Source organism: Camarhynchus parvulus, chromosome 8, assembly GCF_901933205.1.
Source record: "Camarhynchus parvulus chromosome 8, STF_HiC, whole genome shotgun sequence".
Lineage (NCBI taxonomy): Eukaryota > Metazoa > Chordata > Aves > Passeriformes > Thraupidae > Camarhynchus > Camarhynchus parvulus.
Window position 1 is genome coordinate 16,690,844 of NC_044578.1, and position 23,329 is coordinate 16,714,172.

General features: G+C 37.4%; 1 protein-coding gene across 3 annotated transcripts in view; it reads left to right on the forward strand.

Annotated features, from left to right (window-relative positions):
• FNBP1L (formin binding protein 1 like) overlaps positions 1–23,329 on the forward strand; it is a 52,197-nt gene that overhangs the window by 21,579 nt on the left and 7,289 nt on the right. For 2 of the 3 annotated variants that reach the window (XM_030953500.1, XM_030953499.1), the window contains exons 2-9: positions 2,119–2,234; positions 8,644–8,697; positions 10,149–10,296; positions 10,710–10,772; positions 12,031–12,135; positions 13,370–13,498; positions 15,568–15,714; positions 16,442–16,645. In XM_030953500.1, the coding sequence (XP_030809360.1) occupies positions 2,119–2,234; positions 8,644–8,697; positions 10,149–10,296; positions 10,710–10,772; positions 12,031–12,135; positions 13,370–13,498; positions 15,568–15,714; positions 16,442–16,645 (966 nt within the window). Of the gene's footprint in view, positions 1–2,118; positions 2,235–8,643; positions 8,698–10,148; positions 10,297–10,709; positions 10,773–12,030; positions 12,136–13,369; positions 13,499–15,567; positions 15,715–16,441; positions 16,646–18,981; positions 19,141–22,623; positions 22,639–23,329 lie in introns of all 3 variants that reach the window. The other variant, XM_030953501.1, reaches the window with a different exon arrangement.

The following is a 23,329-nucleotide window of genomic DNA, read 5'->3' on the forward strand; positions in this document are numbered from 1 at the left end:
TTGGTGATCTCTAGTTAATGCAGTTTTCATATTTTTTATAAAGGAGGTAGCCAAATTGCTACACTGATGTATTTATTTTGAAATTACAGACCTATATTTTATTGAAACTGTTTGGTCTGTTGTCTTGTCTGCCCTGCATTGCCTGATTTTTGACCTTTATTTTTTCCATTGTAGACATCACTTGTATCTCAGTGCATTAGTTTGATTTCCTTTGTAGCAGTCTGGAAGATTTGCTGTTTGTTCAAAAAGGAAGCTTTTTGTTTTATCGAGGCCCAGAGCTCAAGTGTGAGCTTCTGGAGAGAGATTGAAAGTAAATAAGTGAATTTGTGACTCTCCTCTGGAAGCCTTTCTGAAAAGGCCAGGCCTTTTTGCTTATTCTCTGATGTTGCCTTTATCTTTTGCTCATTTATCTCAGTGGCTTTACAGAGCAGTGTAAGGTGGTTCTTATGGCCACAGACTTTCATTGACAGGTTTATTGTTTATAGAGAATTTGAAAAATTGTGAAGCTTGCGGGATAATCCAACAAAGCTGTCTTTGCACAGAACATACTGTTTCTAGAATCACATGAAGAAGAGGAATTGAGAGGAAAAAAGAGTTTTTGTTATATGATCAGTGATGAAATCTTTGTAGTAAAGCATGATTACTTGTAAAATGTAATTTTCATATTAACAGCAGACCTTGTAGGAAGTTTGAGCAGCGGAGTCCTTTTTTGTTTCAACGGAATATTTGGAAAGCCACTGTCTCTGGTTGCATGTTTGGAAACATAAGTAATGTGGCGTTCCCTAATGCTAATGAAACCTTAGCAGCAAATGAGAGCTTTGTGGTCTAAAGAGCTTAAGTAGGACAGCAAAGGCTTTGTTCTGCTGTGTGCTGAAGGAAGTCAGTTCTTTTTAATGGTATTAGGTATTGACTTCATGCCAGAAGCATCTTTTACAAACTACTTTTGGATGCTAGGTTAATTTTGTAAGAGTAATTACACAAATGAGTGAAGTGTAAAAAAGAAAGGCTTCTTGAGATTGTTGTATTTTTACGCATATTTGCAAATGTGGTTTGATGCCACAGCCTGGTCTCTGTCTGCCTATTCCCACACTCAAACCATGCATGTGCAGCTTCTCTAAAAGCAGTAGCAGAAATGTCACTTTATTTGACATAAGCTATTTCGAGTGGAAATGTCCAGTTGGTGCAAAGTGCACATATCAGAATAATGTGAGATCCAGGCCATGGTTTCCCAAATACATCGAGGTCTTGTCTTCAGTCCCTCTCCCATCTCTTGGCTGTTTCTGTGGCTCTGTGGTGAAACATCAGGGAAAGTGGTTGTGATTTTGGTGGAGAGAGTGGTGCAGAGGCTGGTGGTAGAACAGGATGGATGCTTTTGGTGGCAGTACTTGCGTGCCATTGGACTGAAGTGTTAAGGCACGAATGGCTGTGGTTCAGAGTCTGTGGTGTAGGATCCTGGCGCCTGCAGGGCAGCATTGGAGAGCAACCTTAATCTTGTTATGTTACATTTATTTTTGTTGGTTATATAGCTGTGTTCACCTGGTATCTCTTTAAGTGAATATGTGTTCCCTGAGTCTTACAGCATTTTAGGCATTTTTTGATTTAGCTGTAGATCATCCTACTGCATGTTGAAATTGAACTTAAGGTGGTAGTGCTAGAAGTCTACATCATTCATTCAGGCAAGCCACTGAGTGTGCAAGAGATAGCCTCTGATAAACAGCCTTCAGAGCTTTTTTTTTGCAAGTTAATTAAACTTTGAACTTAATTACTTCCTTAGCTTTTTTTTTTTTTTTTTTTTTTAAGTTAACTGTGAAGTGTGTTTGGATTCAGCCTCTACAAGATGCAAACTTTGATGTTTCAGTTACTTGCCTTTTGGGATTACTAAATAACTGCTAATTTGAGATGCTGTTGTAAGCTGAAAATCCTTGATTTTTTCACTGTGGTGGATTATTGTAACATAAAATGCAAGTTTGTGTTAGACTAAAAGTATTTGCTAGGCAGTATTTGCCAGTAGCAAGCATTCCCTCAGAGCACAGCTTACAAATAAATGATGTGTAAATCTGGTGCTGCTGTGATTCTTAACTAATTCTGGGTAATTTTGTTTCCTTTTTTTTTTTAAAGGATCAGTTTGATAACTTGGACAAGCATACACAGTGGGGCATTGACTTCTTGGAGAAATATGCAAAATTTGTAAAAGAAAGGATAGAAATTGAGCAAAACTATGCAAAACAACTGAGGTAAGGCTTTTTTTCTCTGCTAGTGGATCTTAAAAGTTACTTAAAATCACTGTATCACTTGGTGGGCAAATATGAAATGTCATGATTAATGACTGTTTTTCATTTACAGAGTGAATTAGATCACTAGCTTTTTTCACAACAGACCAGTCCAAAACAAAATTATCTTTGGGTGTGCACTTGCTTGCTTGTTTTTGCCTTCTCTCCCACCCTTCTCTCCCACTCACCCTTCAGATCTTTGAACTAAAAATGTTTAAGGCTTAAAATTAAAGATTCAAAACAAGGAAAACCATAGTGATTTTTTGCACTGACTATCAGCATGTTTGCTGTAAAGTGCATTTTCTGTATCTACACTTGAGAGTGTGTGTGTGCCTCTGCTACTAATTAATTTCTCATGTTGAATTGGCAAGAGCTACACTACATTGTGTTAAGAAATCTGATGGAAATAATTGAGTTGAACTTGAGAAAACAACAAGACCTTCCTGTCCTTAAAGCACACCCTTTCCATAGCAGGTCTTGTCCCTTTGGGTGAGACTGTAACCCAGCCACCCTTTGTCTTAGCTCTGTTCTGTAGCTGCCAAGTGAAACATCTTTTAGGTCCAATAGGAATTTCCCTTCAGGGATCATACAAGGAGAGTAGCAGCCATGAAATGGCTGCTTCAGAATAAAGTTATTTCTTCAGCATAAAGTAGGTTAATTTTTACCAACAGTGCACACAGTGCTTGAAGAATAAAATTGAAAGTAAGACGAGTAATCTTGTGAACTTGGCCTTCACTGCCATCTTTGCCTTCACCTCATCTTTATTGTCCTGAATTCCTTTGGGGATTCGACTGAAGCTGCAAGCCTACCCTTGTCAGACTGAAACTGATAGCAACTTCTCTCCTGTGGTTTCTTCCATCATTTGCAAATCAGATTGTCACTAGATAGAGAGCTGAGAAATCCTTCCTCGTTAATACAGTAATGAGGTTCCCAGTGGAGGACATGGATGTTCTGTATCTGAGCTGCTCATTTCCTCTTTGATTTCTTGATCAGTTTATTTTCATCCAGTTGTATATATTCACCTATCATAATAATCCATTGTTTTACTGAAGGAATTTTTTTCTTGGAAGGAAGAAAATAAGTACCACTTTTCCAAAGCTGGTATAGAAGAACTTGAGGAGGTAAAGTTGGAAGCATGCACAGCACAATTGGCAGCCCTGTTTTAATTTATTTTCAGTTGTCTATTAAAAAATAGACATATATTTTATTTCCACAGATGTCTATCAAGATCTTTTCCTTAAATAGTATTAACGAATACCATTTTGCTTAATTGTATTTAAAGGTTCGTTCCACAGCTAGCAAGATGAGACACCACATTATTGCTTCAGGATTTGACTAAAAATAGGAAATTTTCTCTGTTCAGCATTTTACTCTGGGTAAAACGATTGATTTTTCTCGAAGTGTCTTTCAAAAATGAAAGAGTTTTGTCGAGTACCCGTTCTGTCAGATGACTGGAGTGACTGTCCCTGTGCAGTAAGTATGACAGCTCTGGGAAGCACAGGTCTTGTTGCACACACATTATACAGTGCATGTGCACTTCCTGCCTGCTTCCCACCAGGGGCTGGACAGCACACACATCACAGGGTGACTGATTTTCTGCCAGTAGACCAGTTCATGCGTTACTCTTTGATATTCTTGCATATATATTCTTTGGGGCAGACTTGACTCTTTAGTAATGAACTGTCTCATGATAACAACTTGATTTCAGCCATCATTGTTCCTGAGGACACTCACTGTTTTTAATTATGTAACATAGTTGTGAGGCCCAGGGGGGATTGAGATCAAGCAAAATTGTCACCTTCAGCAGAGTTAGCCAGCCTGCATCTTGGTCCTGGGAAGTTCTGAGAAGATCTTGTGGGATGGACTGTGGTTCTGGTAATTTTAATATTGGCAGCATATGGCCTGTGAGATAGATATTAATATCCCTAATGGAAATTTCCAGTATGTCACTGTTTCTTCCTTTTGTAATGGAAAACAATCTGAAAAAGAGTGTTTGAGACTCTTTTGATATTGAACTTTATAACTAAGATTAATACTGCCCTTGGTTAGTAGAGTATAAACAGTACAGGAAGTGGTCATTTCTTGGTAGTTCTGTGGCTCTCTTAGTACTGGGATGGAAGACCAAGGAAAGCCAAGTTTAGTCAGGAGATACAGCTAGTGATGTATGGTGGTATTTTTTTACTGTCTTGGTTTCAGTGTGGACCATGAACATCCTGTTGAGATCATTGATGGATCTTATTCTCATAGACTTCAACCCAAGGATGAAAGCTTGAGTGAACTTTTCATAACTGTTTTCACTTATTAGAGTCGGTCTCCTGGCAGAAATTCACATTCACTTTGTGTATACCCTTGCATTTTGAAACCTTTATTTTTCTTTATACTGTCACAACTTAGTGATGAGCCTTTCCCAGGTGCAACAGCCCTTCCAGGTCTTCTAGAAAAGGGCAGGTGATGCATGTACAGCATATGAGGGGCTGTTTGAGCTCCTCATTTATTCTTACTGTATGCAGGTGTTGCATCTCATGGTTGCCAAGTAATTCCAGAAGTGATAACTTTTCCAAATGCTGGTTTTAGGTTTAATTCCTTACTATTCTTCTTTGATACGAAAAAATTACAAGAAAAATTGGGGAATCCTCAATTGTCTGTGGGAGGAAAAAAACACTCTAGACAGCTTGTCTTGTTTTTGCCTGCAACATAATGTGTTCTGAAACAAAAAAGGGTGTGTAATTTGATTTTGTTTGAGCTAACTTAAAGGAAGATCTCAACTTTTATGTGGTGTAGGTCTCAACTAATGTATTGTGTTACCACAAGGTTGCAAAGGTTTTTAGAGGCTGTTACTGAGTTACAGGGATGTGAATCAGGACAAAGATATTGCAGGGTACATTAACACATTGCATTTTAATGATATGACTGTTTAATTAGTTTTTATTTTGTAATTGGAAAAAATGAGATTTAGTATGTGCCAAACTGCTGGGCTCTAGACTGAATATTTAAATTGAATTCTCAGATGCTGTTTTTGACCAGTACTGTTTCTTAAAAGGGGCAATGTAAAGGTCTGTTTTGTTCCATATCATTACACACAAAATAATTCTGGAGGTTCACTCCCTTTTCATCCTGTCTAAAGCATTATGACACTCGAGCAGACAGAGGAGTTCCACTTTCTGTGATGTTAGGCAGTACTACAAGTTATACCTGCAGCTGGAGATGAAACTGCCATGGAATAAAATTCCTGAATATGGTCAGCTTCTCTATTGTTGGTTTAAAACAAATAGCTATGATTGCTCCTAAGCTGTTTGTTGCCCATTAAAATTGTGCATTGTGATCTCTGGAGATACCTGGTTACTCTGATCAAATCTATTTTTCATGTTCCTTCTGCATACTGTTGTGTTTAAGTGCTATTTGTGTAAATACAGTATGAATATGTGCATATGTCGTGTCAAACTGAGACAGTTTCCACATTTTTATATGCGTAATCTTTTCCTTATAAAGATTTTCAAAGATTTTTGAAAATGGGTGTAAGCTCAAACGTAAAGCTGGGTCCACAGATTATCACCACATGTGATCATTTCTCAAAACTCTTCCTTTGATTGGAGCTGGGATTTTTCGCTGTTCGTTACTATTCAAATATGGTTGTGGCAGGTTTTTTTTATAGTCCTGTTGCTATGAATTTAAACATGTGATTTCTTAATGGTTCCAAGGATATTCAGCTTTGTAAACTCAAAGTCCAGGTTACACTTTTTTAAGATTGATTGCTCCAGTGTTTCTGATGAGATGTTACTAAACACAGTTAACTGTTATTGTTAATATGATATAGAGGCTGTAGTGATTTAGTATAAGCAGATACCGCGGTACCTGAGCTGCTGCCTTCATAGAAATTGTACCATGTTGATGCTGCTGCTTCTGTTCTTTATGTGCTGTATTAATTGACTGAAGAAAACTTAGTTTTGAGTTGATAAACACAATTTTTAACACATCTGTAAAATTTTGTGTAGATGTTCTATGTACCTGACTGTAAGTAATTTTTTTCAGCTGAAGTGCTTTTTGAAACTTCTGCCTAGGTGACTGAGTTGGTACTTCTCTTAAAAATCAGGTTCCTGTCTCACTGGTGTTGACCTGAGACCAATTTATACCAAGAAGTGAGGTTAATAAAATTACAAGAGCAGCACAATTGGATGTGGTTATTCCTGTATAAAATCTGCTTCCAAATGGCTGGCTGTAAGACAGACTGTGATAGAAGCCATCAAAACTTTACTACCAAAGAGGATTAAAGTGTCATCAGCTGTACTTTTTGTAGGAAGCAAAGGCATTAATCTTATAGATTTGTTTCTGTTCTGATGATCAGCAATTAGTTGTGCAATTTTCTTATAAACTAGTCCAGGTCCATATCTGAATTCTGAGAATTAGGCATGGATTTAGACTGAAATGTCAGAGGATGTTATGCTCCCCTATAAGTGTCAGCTGGCTCCTCTTTGAAAGAATGCTTCACTCTTCAAATCCCTGCTCATACTGGCTGCTTGTCAACCTGTGCTTTTCAACAATTCAAATTTAATATCTGTCTTTTGATTAGGGGTTGGTATTCACTTATTGGAAAAACTATCTATGCATAATTATTCACATGAACACAGTCTTTTTCTTTGACCTTTAAAACCTGCATTTGCTTGTCATTTTATATTTACTGCCACTGATTACTGTCCCCTGTGCTGTTAAATCCTGCTCACAGTGTCTCAAACCAATGTGTTCCTTTGATCCAAAGGTACATGGGATTGACTAATGAACCTGGCAGTTATTAGGAAAAATGATTATATAATATTTGTCTTTCTAGAAATAGTAAACAATTGCATTAAAAAATGAAACCAGAACAAAAATCAGCGCAGTAGTAAATAATCTGTATTTATGACGCTTCCCTCCTGCCGTTTTTAGACTGTATGGCTTTAGTAAGTAATTTCTTCTTTTTAACAACTCTGAAAATCTTCCCTTGAAAAGGCTCCTGCATGGTTGCTTAGCTACAGCATTGTATGTGTGTTATGCATTTCACCTTCTGAATAAAAATAACATGAATTTTAGGAATTTCCTATTGATTAATAAGCACTGAGGAACAAAGCAGAAATGTAAGACAAAATGGAACACAGGAACTTTACTTAGTGAATTTTTTTTTTCCTATTTTGTTCATGCATTTTCCTAAAAATGTCTGCATTTAATCCCTACCAAGTAGAATGTTACAATAGGCAGTGGGTTCTGGGGATAGAGAGAAGAGATTCTTACTTGAACTTCAATAAGCAGGTTAGTATAAAATGTGTAGATAATTTTTAAAAAGTCAGTGCTTATTCTCTTTCTTAGTATGTGTTGGTATAAAAAGGACCTGACTTTCTTATCAGAGTTGGCTATTTTTGGTTGTAATCTCAGAGGTATAGAAACAGGCAAAAGATCCAAGTTTACTATTTCCTCTCCAGCTCCCTGCTCATATTCTGGTGTATGCTTTGTGACTGGACATTATCTCACTATGTGGGCTTTTGTGCCATAAAGATGACTTCCAGATAAAAGGATTTGAGAAATTGTACAAGGTTATTTTAGATGAAAGTAGAATTAGCCCCTTTGTTTTAATGGTAAAGTAGTTCATAATTGTAACAACTGAAGTTACAGAGAGACAGTGAGGTGAAATACACAACATGCATGCCAGATTTTTTTTCTCCTAGAATCTTTTCTTAACTCCTCCATTCCTTTTTTTTCCTGCATTCTATGATAAGCAGGTCATTTCATATCAATGTTTTCAAAAATTGAACTGTGATACAGTGCGAAGTGCTGGTTCTGTGGATTCTAGAGATTTGCTTGGTTTCTAAAATCTGGGTATTTGCAATGCTGGTGGTAGGACAAAGTGTAAAATCTCTTTTCAGAAAAGTCATGTTACCTCTCCTGTTCTGGGCATGTCCTTATTAAAGATTTGGAAATAGTGTGGTTAAAATCTTTGACCTGAATCTCTGCTCAGAGCTTCCTTCAGGAATGGAGCTGTGTGCTGGTGGCACAGCACAGTGTGCACTGTCTGTGTGGCACAGTGATCATACATTGGCCTTGTCCTCATGTGCCGCTGCCTTCTGCATGTGGGAATAGGATGTTAAATAACAAACTCTGCATTTCGTGTCTGCTCACTGCAGTAGAAGTTTTAAAATATTTGCAAATTGCTCTAGGTCAGAGTGGTGTAAAACTTTGATAATACTGTAGATTTCAGCCTTGCGTTATCTAAAGGACCCTTATAAGTTGACAGAGGGAATAGATTTGTTTATAGAACATTAAACAGAAATAATTTGTTCATGGAGTTTTCTATGTGTCTTCTCAAAAGAGATTCTAAAATAGGATCTTTTTTGTTCTTCTTTAATAGAAATCTGGTTAAGAAGTACTGTCCTAAGCGCTCACCAAAAGATGAGGAACCCAGGTAAAAATGTCCATTTCAAGTTCTGTGTGTAAAAAGGGAAAACTAACTGCATATGCTGTCCTTTTATGGATTTTTTTTAAGATAAAATATTTAATTGGTGATTACAACAAAAGAATTGTGCTTGGCTTCTTACAGTTCTGCTACAATTCTCAAGCATGTTTCCTTCCATTGGTATTTTAATGTAGTAGACATGGCAGGTTGTACTTGCTCCCTTCCAAAATAATCCTAAGTTAGCTTAAATTTTGAAAGCAGAAGTTTAGCTTACTATGTACAAACTAGTATTGTTTTTTAAAGAAAAGCAAGTGTGTGTCCTTAGGCTTTAGTTTTTTGCTTAGTAAAAGAGATTTTCAGTGCATTTTTATGGCAATACAAATGTAGCTATGCATCTCTATAGTGAGACATGAGTGTACACAAATTGTCATGGTATGGGCAACAGGAGCTCTTAAAATGCTGACTTGCTTTGACTCCGGAGACAAAACAAATGGATGTCTACTGGTGGAGGAACAATTTGTGCTGATTTATTTATCAAAAATGGGCTTGTTTTGCTGTACGTTCCATAGCCATTTAAAAAAATTATTTGAAAAAGCACAGTACTTTTTTTCTTTAGAGCTAAGTCTTAGGAAATAAAACAAGTGGACAAGTTTCAGGTTGCAGCCAGAGCACATACTGTGCAGAGTGCCTGAGAATTCACAGTAGGAATCCTCTAGCTCTTTTAACTATGTAAAGATCCTGGACCTGAGGGAATAGGCTTTCCAGTGCTAGAGTGGCATTTGAAATTCCCAAAAGCCAAGCCTATGGAGATGGCAGTATTCCACAATTAAAAGAGAGAAAGATGTATATTTTAATGTGGTGCCTGTTTTTTTTCCCTTTCTTCCCTTCCACACACACTTTCTACCCTTTGCCCCTCCTCTTCCCCCCTTTTCAGTGCCAGCCATAGTGGCACCTTACTTCCAGCCAAGAGGTGGGCAGGCAAACAGGCAGCTGTCTCCAGAGCTGATAGCAAACTTGTTCAGTAAATCCATCGGCATGCATAGCAGTGGCATGATTGGCATGTTCCACCCTGGAGAGCACCAAGCACATCATCTGCAGCAGGCTCAGCTCCCAGCCTAGGGACGGGGGTATCTCTTCCCAGGCTCAGGCCCCTCCCGGGCCAGCTTAGGAGATACCACTATACTACAGGGCTTGCCAGGTAGTATTCTTCTTCTTTCTTTTCCATCCACAAACCCCCTGTTCTTGTAAAACGTGTTTGAAGAGACGTTGCAACATATAGTACATGCTAGGCTTAACATAGGCTTTCCCAGCTTGTGTTTTACTCTAACTCAATTAGCATTAAGATAAGGCTTATTTTAAAATGTCTGTGTTTTTTTATTTAATCAGGAGTACAGACTATACTAAAATAAGTACATTTTTAAAAGCTACCTAACTTTTTGTGTGTGTGTGCTTTCTGTCAGGTTTACTTCGTGTATTGCCTTTTTTAACATCCTCAATGAGCTGAATGACTATGCAGGACAGCGAGAAGTAGTTGCAGAAGAAATGGGACACAGAGTGTATGGAGAATTGATGAGATATTCTCATGATCTGAAAACTGAGAGAAAAATGGTAATTTCTGTGGTTTTAAAGTTGAAAATAGCATATCAAGATGCATGTCTTAATGAACTGATGTATTTGTTTACCCATTTTGATGAACACAGCAGTACATAGGTTTTGGATACACTTATAAAACACATTTAAGGTTTTTCTATAATATATAATGTTATATACTATAATACAGTTATTAAACCTAAAAATTATTTTCTTGGGAAGACAGTGTTTGCTAGAGCTCTTTTTTTGTTTTTGAGAGTGTACCACAGTATCTGTGATACAATTCTTGCATGTTAAGTAATATCTGCCAAAGAGTATGGGTAGCTTGTGGAAGATACTGCACATCATAGGCTGTCAACTAGAGCAGGGACTAATTATTGGTAATAATACTAAAAATACAGGCAAATTTAATTTATTTGTGGTGTTTTTAGCATCTTCAGGAAGGGCGAAAGGCTCAGCAGTATCTGGACATGTGCTGGAAACAGATGGATAATGTGAGTTTGTGTTTGGATTTTATTCCTGTTGAACTTAAATAAGATATTCTGGCTGTAAGTGGAATTGTTTTCATCTCTCTTGCTTAGATTTAATACTGAGGTATATTACTAAATATACAAATAATTTAGTAGCATAATACAATTCAATGTATTTATAGTTCCCAGATTAAAAAAATCTCCTGTAAACAGCTTCTGTGTTTGTTTGTGTTTGAGAGAAGCCTTGGCTTTTATCCAGCATAACCAGCATAAAGGAATCTGGTTTTAGCATGGGTACAGACTTTTGTTGCTTCTCCTTGGGCTACTAAAAATGATAGTTTATTTATATGAAGATGAAATCTTAAGTCACTGAATTTGACTTGAGCTTGAGGGCTTGTTCCAAGGTATATTCAAGAATACCACTATAGACTATTGTATTTTTGGGAGATAGAATTACTGTTTAACAGATAAGTGCAGCAAGTGAATGTCTCTAGGACAGACAATAAGCTTCTTTTTCTTGAAACAAATGCTTTTAAAGATAAAAAAATATAAAATTCAACCAAGTCTGTTCAAGATGCATTCTGATATTCTGGTTGTCTGTTTTAAAAAAGTATTATACCTTTGATTCAGATTATTGTGAAGCAGTACTGGAGAAGTGAATTTCTGTTTTTTTGTTGTGGTCCCAGATGAGCAGGGTCTTGCTTCCCTATCATGTCAAAGAATTCAATTCATCATCAGAGGATCAGAATAGAAGCATATGTGGTAGGTTTAGATGTTATCTCTTCACCAAGATAGTTCCCCACAGTTCAGCTGAAACAATACAGTGCCTTATATTTACCTGAGTGCAAAGTCAGTCTTTTAAATACATTTAGATGCCTTTAAGGGACACACTCACCTCAGTTGCCTGATTTTGCTGTGAGGCAAGAGCTCAGTGTCTCACTTGCAGTTTCTCTCTAGAGATGTGAAATTCTGCAACAATTTTTCCTACAGCAGTTGTCTTGACAACAGCTGCATATAGAGAACATCAAGTATATTGAATACTGTTGTCTGTGCTACCTGCAGCTGTGCCACTTGACGTGAATACTGATGATGATTGTAGTGTAGATACGTCCTTCACACTGCCTTCAAAATCATTCCGTTGACCTAGTTGCTCTGCTAACAATGTGCTCCTTTAAAGGGACTTAGTGAATTTAAGATATTTAAATGGAAGCTTTGATATTTAGAATTCAGAATTAATGTTGGAATAGTGGCTGTTGAAGCAGTAAGTTTGTGCCTTTTGTAGAGCAAAAAGAAATTTGAGAGAGAATGCAGAGAGGCAGAGAAGGCACAGCAAAGCTATGAACGACTGGACAATGACACTAATGCGACAAAGGCTGATGTTGAGAAGGTAAGGGTGTGGTGGCTTTCCTTTATTATCAGTTGTATTTCATTTACATATTACTCATCAGTACTGAAACAATATTCATTGACTGTGTAACATTGTGTGTAAAACATGCTTGCTTGTTATGTGCAAAATCGAAGTTCCAGTGACATGTAAGACAGCACAGGAAAGGAATGTGCTTCAGAATCAGAATGGTTTGGGTTGGAATGGACCTTGAGGACTCCCTTGCCATGGACAGGGACAGCTTCCACTAGACCAAGTTGCTCAAAGCCCTGTCCAACCTGGCCTTGAACACTGCCAGGGATGTGGCATCCGCAGCTGCTCTGGGCAACCTGTTCCAGTGCCTCACCAACTTCATAGGGAAGAATTTTTTTCCTAATGTTAAATCTAAACCTGCCCTCTGAGTTAAAAATCATTCCCCCTTGCCCAATCACTACCTGCCCTTGTGAAAAATCCCTCTCCAGCTCTCTTGTAGACACTCTTTAGGTGCTGGAAGGGGCTCTGACGTGTCTCCAAAGCCTTTGCTTCTCCAGGCTGAAAATCTCCAAATCTCAGCCTGTCTTTATAGGAGAGATGCTCCAGTCCTCTGATGATCTTTGTCCTCCTTTGGACTTTTCCCAGCAGGTCTGTTTCCTTCCTGCTGAGGGCACTCCAGGAGGGGTCTCAGGAGGGCTGAGCAGAGGGGCAGAGGCAGCTCCCTTGACCTGCTGGCCACGCTGCTTTTGGTGGAGCCCAGGATAGGGTTGGCTTTGTGGGCTGTGAGTGCACATTGGAAGGGCCCCCAGGTCCTTCTCCTCAGGGCTACTCTCACCCCATTCTGTCCCAGCCTGTGTTAGTGCTTGGGATCACTCCAACTCATGTGCAGGACCTGGCACTTGGCCTTGTTAAAGTTCATGGGAGCCCCTCTGGATGGCTGTGCTGAGTGTCTTCCTTTAACTGGCAGCTGTCTGCTGTTTGGTACCTCATGGTTTGTGGGATCAGTCACTTCTGTGGGTTTTAGGTTACACATTTAGCAGTCTGGCTAAGGGAGCTACAGTGGTCATTGCTTTCTCTGTGTATAACAAATGAGGTTTGGGAGTGTCAGTATATGTCATGTCTCGCATTCTTTATATTTCAGTTATAAGGATGTTGGTTTTGATGACTTGTGACTACTGGTCCTGCACAGTTGATAAAATAAAATAGTGCTATGTGTCACTGAAAAGTACAAGACATGTTTAACCTGGTAACGCTTCCCTGCTAGGCTAAGCAGCAGTTAAACCTGCGCACACACATGGCTGATGAAAACAAAAATGAGTATGCTGCACAACTACAGAATTTCAATGGAGAACAGCACAAACACTACTACATTGTCATTCCTCAGATTTACAAGGTAAAAGAATTAACGATAAAGTATGTCTAATCCTTTTCTAATGAAGTAGACTTTAAAATTAAGAACTCTGGTTTTTTGGATGTTAGTGGATCATTTTATCAAGAAATTACCATAATCTTGAGACAACTTGTGTTTTTACATGAGACTGCTTACCATACTAATGCTTAGATTTCTAACTAAAATGCTTGGTTGCATTTTCTCTAAGATTTTATACTTTGTAGATTCTTCGTTTAAATTTTTTTGAAAGGATCTGGCAAAATAAACACTTGAGATGTCTGGGTGGCAGAAGACATTTAAAACAGTCATTCTAATAAGGGTTGGTCAGTGGTTCTCAGGATCCTCGTGAGTGTGTGTGAATGCTCTGCTTGTGCTGAGGTGAAGGACAGCCCAGAGCTGACGGTGGCTGTGGTTTCATGGATCTCATGCATGGGTTAAAAAGGCTGCATTGGAAGCAGCAGTTCCAGCACCCTCCCAGCCCCCAGATAGTCCTTGCTCCATCAGTGTTACCAGCAATCCACAGGTCTCTCTAAACCAAGTAAAAAAGTTAAAGATCAATACTTTGCATCTAAAGTGGGGATTTCTTGAGATGCTTCATGTAACTAATAAGATTTTTTTTAACATTCTTTCAAAAACAAACTGGAAAACCAGTTTAAAGTAGTTGGGGTATCAGGTGAGGAGAGTTCAGAAGTGTGTTGGCATGTACCTTCAGCCAATTGGGAAATATGAGTGGGAACTGGTACTGAGATGGGGAGTGAGGAAATGCAAGGTGAAACACTGGGTTTATTTGGAGGAATTCAACTTCAATATGCTTGATATTTTCCAGCAGCACAGGTCAGTTCATTTTTTTTTAAATCCTTACTAGAAGGTCTGGGATTCACAGGAGAAAATAACCTTGGCTTATTAAAGAATTTTCTAATATTTTAACTGTTAAGCAGCACCACAGTGGGTCTGACTTCACATGCTGATCCAAGCACTGCAGTCAGCTCCCAGCAGAAACAGGTTGATCATCTTTGTAGCTTGCACCAGACTTGTGCTTTACTGCCTTTATTTCTCCAGGGTTAAGATCCATTATCATTTTAAGATATTACTCATATTTTTTAAGTCTACAGTAAGAGCAGAAAGGCCTAGTCCTGCTTTCTCTTGGGACTACACTTTTATTACTTCATTACAAGTATTTGGTGACATTCTATGGGAAATGTCACCATTGGAGAAGGGTTTAGCATGTCTAGGTGGTTGTTTTGTTTTAGAAAGACAAAATTGAATATTGTTTGAGACATCTGCCTCAGTGTAGATAAAGGAAAGATCCAACTTCTTATCCAGATTTTGACAACCTATTGGTATATGTTTTACTGATTTTGGGTTTTGTTTGGGCTCTTTTCCACATTCAGGTGAAAAGTCCAGAGCTGTAATCTTAGTTGTATTTCTCTTGAATTTATTCTTTTTTGTTCTGTTCCAGTGAACTTTGATTGCAAATCTTATGTAATGGTATTCTTCTCTTTATTTTCTTGCACACTGCTAAAGGAAATGGTTTGTATTTCAAATCAGAGTGTCTAAAGTGCCAATAATTTTAATTTTTCTTATTTTTCCTATATTTTAAATAATAAGTATTCCTTGGAAGGTATAATAATAAAAGCAACATGGATATATTTATCACCAGAGAGGAATTGCTTGGAACTAGAAGGAGAGAGTGAGGAGATATAGAAATCAGTAAAATTTCTTCACTGTGGTTTTCATTTTTGCGTAAAACAAATACTTCAAACAGTTGCCTGTAAATACTGTACATGTGCTTTATAAAAGAAAAAGGAAAAGAAAGTCTCATTACATAAAAACCATTACATGATTTTTAGAAGTCAAAGAGCATGAAGTCTTCATAACTGTTGTACTGGGCATCCTAAGACTGTGTCTGAAAGGACTTCTGAGTTCTGGTTTTTTTAAGCAAATAAAAATACTGGGAAAGTGTAGAAATTCTGTCCCACACTGTGGTGACCACAGTAACTGCATACGTCAGGATCGAGGAGGAAAAAAATCAGCAAATGACAGCTTTATTTTATCTTTCTTTGCACTTGCAGCAACTTCAAGAAATGGATGAAAGAAGGACTATCAAACTTAGTGAATGTTACAAAGGCTTTGCTGACTCTGAGCGCAAGGTTATTCCAATTATCTCAAAATGCTTGGAGGGGATGATCCTTGCAGCAAAATCAGTTGATGAACATAGAGTAAGTAGAACTGAGTAACTTTTTAAATGTGTGAGCAATTGAACTGCTGCAGAAGCTGTGAAGGGGGAAGGGACTGACTTACTGTGTACCGTTATCTTTCTTTTGTCAAGTATTTGCTTCAAAAGTGTTGTGACTTCCATTGCAGCAGAAGGGACAACTTCTGCTTTTGTTGTCTGCTCTCCTTTTCTTTTGATTTAGTGTAATCTGAATATCTCTGATACATTCTCATTGGGTGTGATTTTGGACACATTTTGGTTATTCTGAAATATGCTGCAATACCATGGTCAGTATTTTCCCCTGCACAAGACATTAAACCATATAAAGGGTGTTCAGTTAACAAGGTATCCATTCTGTGTCCTGCTTGTCTGCAGCAGGTTCTGTCCTATTTTATCTTATTACATCTTGTTTCTTAGTTCTGTCTTCGTTTCTGTGCCAATGTTGTAAGATTAAAAGGTAGAAAGTAGTTTGGCCCTGTTTTAAATTTGTGGTAACCCTTAGGAAGTGTTTACTGGAATATTCTGAATAGCAGAGTATGCTTTGCTATACACTCATGAACCATGCTGAGATAAAAGAATGTTATCTTCACTTGCTCTATCCAAAAGTGTGTGTTTTGAGCTCACTCTTCCTTTCTGTGCATCTCTGCAATTAAATGGAAAATCTGTCTCCATTTTTTCTCTCTGGTTCTTGATGGGTTGTCTTTTTAAACTCCTTAATGTCCTGTGTTTAGGACTCTCAACTAGTGATAGACTGCTTCAAATCTGGTTTTGAGCCTCCTGGAGATTTTCCATTTGAAGACTACAGTCAGAATATTTACAGAACTATCTCTGATGGAACCATCAGTACGCCAAAGCAAGAGGGAATGAGAATTGATACAAAAACTACAGTTGGCAAGGCTAAAGGAAAGCTGTGGCTATTTGGAAAGAAACCAAAGGTAACAATTAAGAAATTACTATTTGTAAAATTAAAATTTGAACGTTGAGAGTGCATGGAAGCAGCAATTAATGTAGTTTTAAAAATCTTCCCCTTGCCTGCCCATGTCTTTAAAGTATGTGTAAGGAGATCAGAAGGGTTGAGTAGGTTTGGGTACTTACCATGGTAAAAATCAAGTTGTCACTGGGGAAGTTTTTCAGTTTTTCTTCTAGTAATTTATGTCTGGGAGCATTTTTAATAGTTATTTGATAAAAATAGCCTCCCATTACTGTAATGTTTCTAAGATTCTGTAAAGACTTTCTGTAGTTGCATAGCAAAGGTATTAATTGTGAGTGTAAAAATAAGGAGAGGGGAGAGTATCCTTTGGAATGGGGCAGACTTCAGATCTGTCTGTTATGGCACAAAAAGCAATGCCCCTCTAAATATCACATTTATATGTAGAGGTATAGATTTTTATTACACCTGTTGCAAGTTTTGAAAACTCCTGAGGTTTTTCTGAAAACATTAAAATTTATAATCTGTCGCTGGTGAAACATACTGTGGAAGCTCCATAAAGGTAAATGTACTAGAAGAAATATTGCTAGGAACTAGGTAAAAATATTCCAATGCTCAAGAAAAAAATGAAAGCATTGAAATTACTACTTTGCTTTCTTATGAGTTAAAATTAACACTTTCTGTGCAAGATGCCTTCATGGATCAACAGAAGGTTGTCAGTACATGCATTAACTATATAAATGAAGGGAGCATGTACATATTTATTTATCTTTATTTAATATTGGAGCATATCAGTGAGCTGTTTTAATGATTCCCACTAATTTTTGTGAGGTTATTTTAATGCTCCAAGCCAGTTTCTGTCATTTATTACAGGAAACTCTTCTTAGGGCTTCTTAATCGTAGAATTTATTTTCCAGTTGATAGTATTCTGAGAGAGTAGGTATTTACAGAAAGGAAGAATACAGCTGATTTTTATTCCATCCTCAGTATGTTATGTAACTCCAGCTGTGTGTTAAAACTGATTGTTTCCTTTTCATGCAATGTAATTAATGATTCATAGCAGTTCACATGCATTAATACATGGACATATATATTGCATTTGTCTGCAGAGGTGGATGAGATTCAGCCTGTTCTGAAATTAGATGACAATTGCCAGTTTGACCACAGGACATCTTTCTGAGAGTTTGGAGAATTATGTAGATGTATGCTGGTTTCAGCCTGGACCCTGGCATTTTCTGTAGTTTATAAGAAGTCCCTTAGTCTGATGACAGCTGAAATAAGCTGACAAGACTTGCCCTACTCTTTCTTCTCCCCAGCTCACTCACTGTGTGCAGCATTCAGGGAGTCAGCCTTACTGTTTTCTCTATGGAGTCACAGGTGTGACATGTGTGTGTACATACTACACACATGCATCTCTTCCCTAAGGACTTGGATGAAATGAAAGATTTTGTCCCTGATTTTCACCTGGTTTTTGGGAGGATGAAGGAGTGCTCTACAAAACAGCAGCTGGAAGCAAAATATTTACTGAAAGATACATATTTAATTCCAGATACTATTCACAGGTTTTAAAATATATTTTAAAATTATGTATTATAAAATCAGTTAGTTTACTACAGCTAGGGTATTCGTGGAGGTCTTTGGATCTTCATTTAGCTGAAACTGTGTCTGGTCTTGACTTCCAGGTATTCCTTTACCCATTTTTAATATGTTGTCAAAGACATAAAAGCCTTTTGTAAAGGGAATGAGTTGTGCAGCAGTGAAAATAGAGGAAAATTGAACTGGGCAAGAATAGCAGAGCTATAAGAGACAAAAAATGAGAGAAGCGATTTAAAAAAAGGGGAGGAGGTTCTTGGGATGGTATTAAGAATGCCATGCAGCCATTGTGTCAGTCCAGCTTGACTGCAGAGTTTGAGAATACTTTTTGTTTTAGTCATTCTCTATAGATGTACCAAATATTTCTGGTTTGGCTAACCTGGTAGGGTACCTCAGTATGCAGGAGGAAGTAGTGAGCAGGAATGCTTGAGCTTCCAGGATGATTGTAACTAAACTGGCAATAGCAGAGCTGTTTTAAGAAAAGAGACAGGGAGTTTTGGGATCTTGGTAGGATCTTGTGCCAGTGTTGAGGCTAAAGCTTCCTTCCTTCTCTGCAGCAACCCATAACTTTGAAGATTAATTCATGACAGAAACCTTTTAAACTCAATACAGTTATAGTATAAATGTGTCTGGAATGTTACAACCTGTTTCTGTGTTGGATGGAAATTTTATTTTTGTAAGACAGAATTTTCATTTTAAAATCACTTTGAACATTTGGCTTATTTATTGCTTTCTTTATTTCCACATTAGCCACAATCCCCACCCCTAACCCCTACTAGTTTATACACATCCAGTACTCCTAATGGGTCCCAGTATCCCATATTCTCCATTGAACCAGTGCATTATTGCATGAGTGACATAAAAACAGGGAAGCCCAGAATTCCTTCTTTCAGAAGCCTCAAAAGAGGGGTAAGTTTGATAACAAGTTGAAATGCATGATGGGCTATGAGCAGTGTGTTTGTGATGTGGCTTTTCTAATGCTCTTCACCCTCATTATAAGGCTTACTTAGTTAAAAGTAACACATCAGCCATAAGGTCACTTTTAGCATACTTTGTTTCATACTATTCAGAAGTTACCAACAGATTAAAAAGAAATTAAAATAGAAATATTCTTTATCACATTTGAAATGCTCATGCCTAAAAAAGGTGTTATAAAGAGGGTGCTCAGCATGTGTTTGATACCTTTTTTCATTGTTGTTCACATTCACAAATGTTTTCCTACCATCATGTAACATATTTTTCAGTAATTAATCATTGGATGTACAGTTACCACAAAAATCATCTGAGACATCCAATGTCTTATTTGCTGACTTTGAAAATAGTAGAAGTTGATTACGAGACACTGGAGTAAGAAGGGAGAACTTAATTCCTTTTATACATCAAATGCTATAGCTTATAGTGATGGCAGATTTTAAAATACTGTTTTTTTTAAAAAACATTACAGCATTAATGTGTTTTCTGATTAATTAGTTGCTCTTGTTTGTCCTAGTTTCTTTTGGGTAGGATTATTGAAAAAATTACTACCAAATGCCACAGAGACTTATCAATTAATTTACTAATACAGTGGCTTATTCTGCAAATAGAACTTGTCTGGAAGCCAGTAGAAGGGAAATATGAAGTGGTTTCCTAGCAACATTTATGGTGCTAGTGATAAGTGTACTGGCACTTTCCTGTTATGTCAGAAAAGCACAGGCTGCCCAGTTTATGTTGTTTAGTGGTGTTTATCCATTCAAATAAAAAGGTAATTGGATCAATTTGGTTGTATATAATTAATAATTTTTTGGTATTTCAAGACAATATGGACTTGCTATCTCATGTGCAAAAAGAATGATTGACTGTTGTTGTCATAATGTGGAGATCAAGGTACAACAATGCTCTATTGCAGTAAAGTTACAATTTAGAGGCTCCCTTGTTGTCAATGTGAAGCAGAGTGAGTTACAGTTAAAACTTACTTTATTTATCTTTAAGTTATGTTGTGGCATCTAATTTCAGGCGCCCAGAGAGGGCCTTTCTATCACTGCCATTTTGTAGAAAATCCTTGTGTTCCTCTAAGTCTGTGTGGCAGGCAGAGTCTCCTTTCCCTTCCGAGTCATTAGTTCCTAACTGGGTCTGGTTGGGGAGGTAATGCCTCTTCTTCAGTGCTCAGGGAGGAGCTGCCTGGATTAGGGAGTTGGTGGAATGGCACAGGCCTTGATTACACTTCAATTTTGTGGATCACTACAAGTATTGACTCCTGCCTCAGGAGTCAATGCTACCAGTAGTTCTGGAATCTCTTTTGAAGGGAAAGATCATCTAACTACTACAGAGTGCTAATGGAACATGAAACCATATCTTTACTGATTTTTAAATACATTCTTCATGTTGTAAAATTTAATTAATACACTCTTTAAATAATTTAAATTTAATAATTCTTTAACATTAGGAAACATTACTAGGGTCCTGCAGATCTAGACTCACTCCAGTGTACCATATATTAAAGGCTTCATCTCTGTAAAATCTTCAAAAATGAGCATTTAATTTACATATATTCTGAATTTCCTTGCAAGCATTTTAACAAAGACCACATTATTGCATATTTTAAAGTCTTTTGAACTTAAATGTATATTGGACTAGTAATAGATTTTTCTTGAATCTCATTGATCAGTCTTATCTTTATAATATACAATGATTAAATGCTTAATAGTATGTGATGCTGTTTCCCATGTGTTTTGTCCCTGGAAAATTATTTCCAAGTGGTACTTGGAAATGCAGAAATAGAAACCATATAGAACCAGAAAGAATGCAGAAATACTAAACCATATAGAATCATAGAAAGGTTTGGTTTGGAAGGAACCTCAAAGATCAACCCCTGCCGTGGGCAGGGACCCCTTCCACTAGACCAGGCTGCTCAGAGCCCCATCCAACCTGGCCGTGAACCTACCAGGGATGGGGCATCCACAGCTGCTCTGAGCAACCTGTGCCAGTGTTTCCCCACCCTCTGAATATAGAATTTCTTCCTAACATCTAATCTAAATCTATCTTCTTTCAGTTAAAAAATGTTCCCCTTTGTCCTATGACCATCTGCCCATGTAAGATGGTGCTCAGTTTGCTTCTGCTGAGCTTTATCTGTGAGTTGGCATCCATCAGCCAGTGAAGCATCCTGGTCATTTTGTTTTAACAGGCCCTGTACAGGATCTCAGTCAAGGTGCTGGAGGTCACAGACCCAGTGTCCCTCCACTCTGTGTTTCACGCAGTTCATTTTCCTGTCATTTTCCAGAGCAGGAGCAGCAAACAGTAGCTGCGTAGTAGGTTATTGAAAGAAGGTGTAAGCCAGTGTTAGTGCTGCTGGTACCTCCTGCTGCTTCTCATTTGAAATCTTAACAATTCCAGACAGTGTTAGTGCTTAGAGAGGTCTGTGCTTGATGCCACTTGGTACATAAAATATCTGCAGTATCAGCAGTGATCTTTAAACCTTAACAGAGTTTTATTGGAAGACTCTTTCTGAAGGGAACAGAAAGTTTGTTGATGTCATTTTGCATCTCTGGACTTCAAGCTTCCTGCCAAAATACTGTTTGTGAAGGTGCTTTATGTCCCTCATTGCTAGAAATTCTAATGCGTATGTGTCCCAAGCAGCAGCCTTAAAAATTGCTCAGGGTCAAAAGTGAAGTTGACATATCTGTCTTCTAAATTGCTTGGTGTTTCTCTGGAAGGGGTTGTTCAAATCATTAAAAGCATGGTAGAGCTTCAAAATGCTGTGAATGTTAAAGCCAAGGTTCAGCTCCTGGCACCCGTTTTATTTGCTTCTTCTAAGGATAAAGTCTTTACTCTTTAAATGTCTTTATTTTTATCTGGACTAAAACAATTTTAGATAACAACGATGACCCAAATGCTGTTTTCAGAAAGTAAAATTAATTACTTCTTGACTTTAAAAATGTCTTTGTTTAGTCTAGATCTCCTGTGATAATAAACTAAATATATTGCAAAAACTACATTTATAAGAGTGAATGCACTGGATTTTGAGCTATCATTAAAATTTTTTTTGTATATGGCTGATCAGTCCATCATCATCAAATTCTGCTATTTTGTGTAATGTTGGCTGTGTGTGTATTTCTTTTCCTACAACAGAAGGCTCAGCCCTTTATTCAGAACACTAAAATTCAAAAGTAGTTCAATGAAGTTGTGTGTTAAAATTTTGTAATTTAAAAGTACCCATTATCACCTAGTATTTTTTAATCAGTAATTCTTAAAGCAATTATTTTATTGTGCTTACAGTAAAATATATTTTTTATAAATGAAAACTTCAATCCTTAAGTGATTTTTAAAAATACATTTTTAGGCATTAGTCACTTTGGTAACTGGTCATTGCATGTGAATAATTTCCCGTTTCTTTCTGTTTTCAAATGAACTGTGCAGTGGTCGGTGAAGATGGTAAGCCCGTGTGCTGATCTGTCTGCTGTACTTCTGCTGAGATAGCATGAAAATAATCTTCTGAAAGTGTTTCCATATCATAACTGCTTTAAGTCAGATGCTGAAATACATCTTCAGATTTTCCACTCATATGCACAGTCTTCTTAATCATCCATGCTTAATGTAAGGCCATTAGACTTGTGATCTGGCTGCAACTAAATCTGCAATTTTGGGACTTCAGAGTTGACCAGTATTCACAAGTTGGTCATGGTGGAAATACTTGGTGACTTTTCTTTGTTAGGAAAATTGTTTGAGCAGCATAAAATATGTATATGAAAAGATTATAAAATTTGTGTAAAGAAGAAATACTGAATACTACACTCCTTTGAATTTGGAAGAAAAATTTGCAGGGGAGGACCTTTATGCTTAGAAATAGAGGAAACTTACATTAAATAAAATCATGCCTTAATCAATATTGTATTGCAGGGTAAATCAGTAAAAAGTCACAAAAAACCCCTGTGTTCTTCTGATTCATCTTTAGGATACTCTGGTTTAAACCAACCTGTAAGCAAGAATGATAGAGAGGACATGATAGTATTTTTGTTTCTTTGTAGTATATTCCACTTAGCAGTGTTTTCTTGGGAGACTTTCTGAAGGGAATAGGGAGTTTATGTCATTTTTCATCTCTGGACTTTGAGACTATACACAGGGT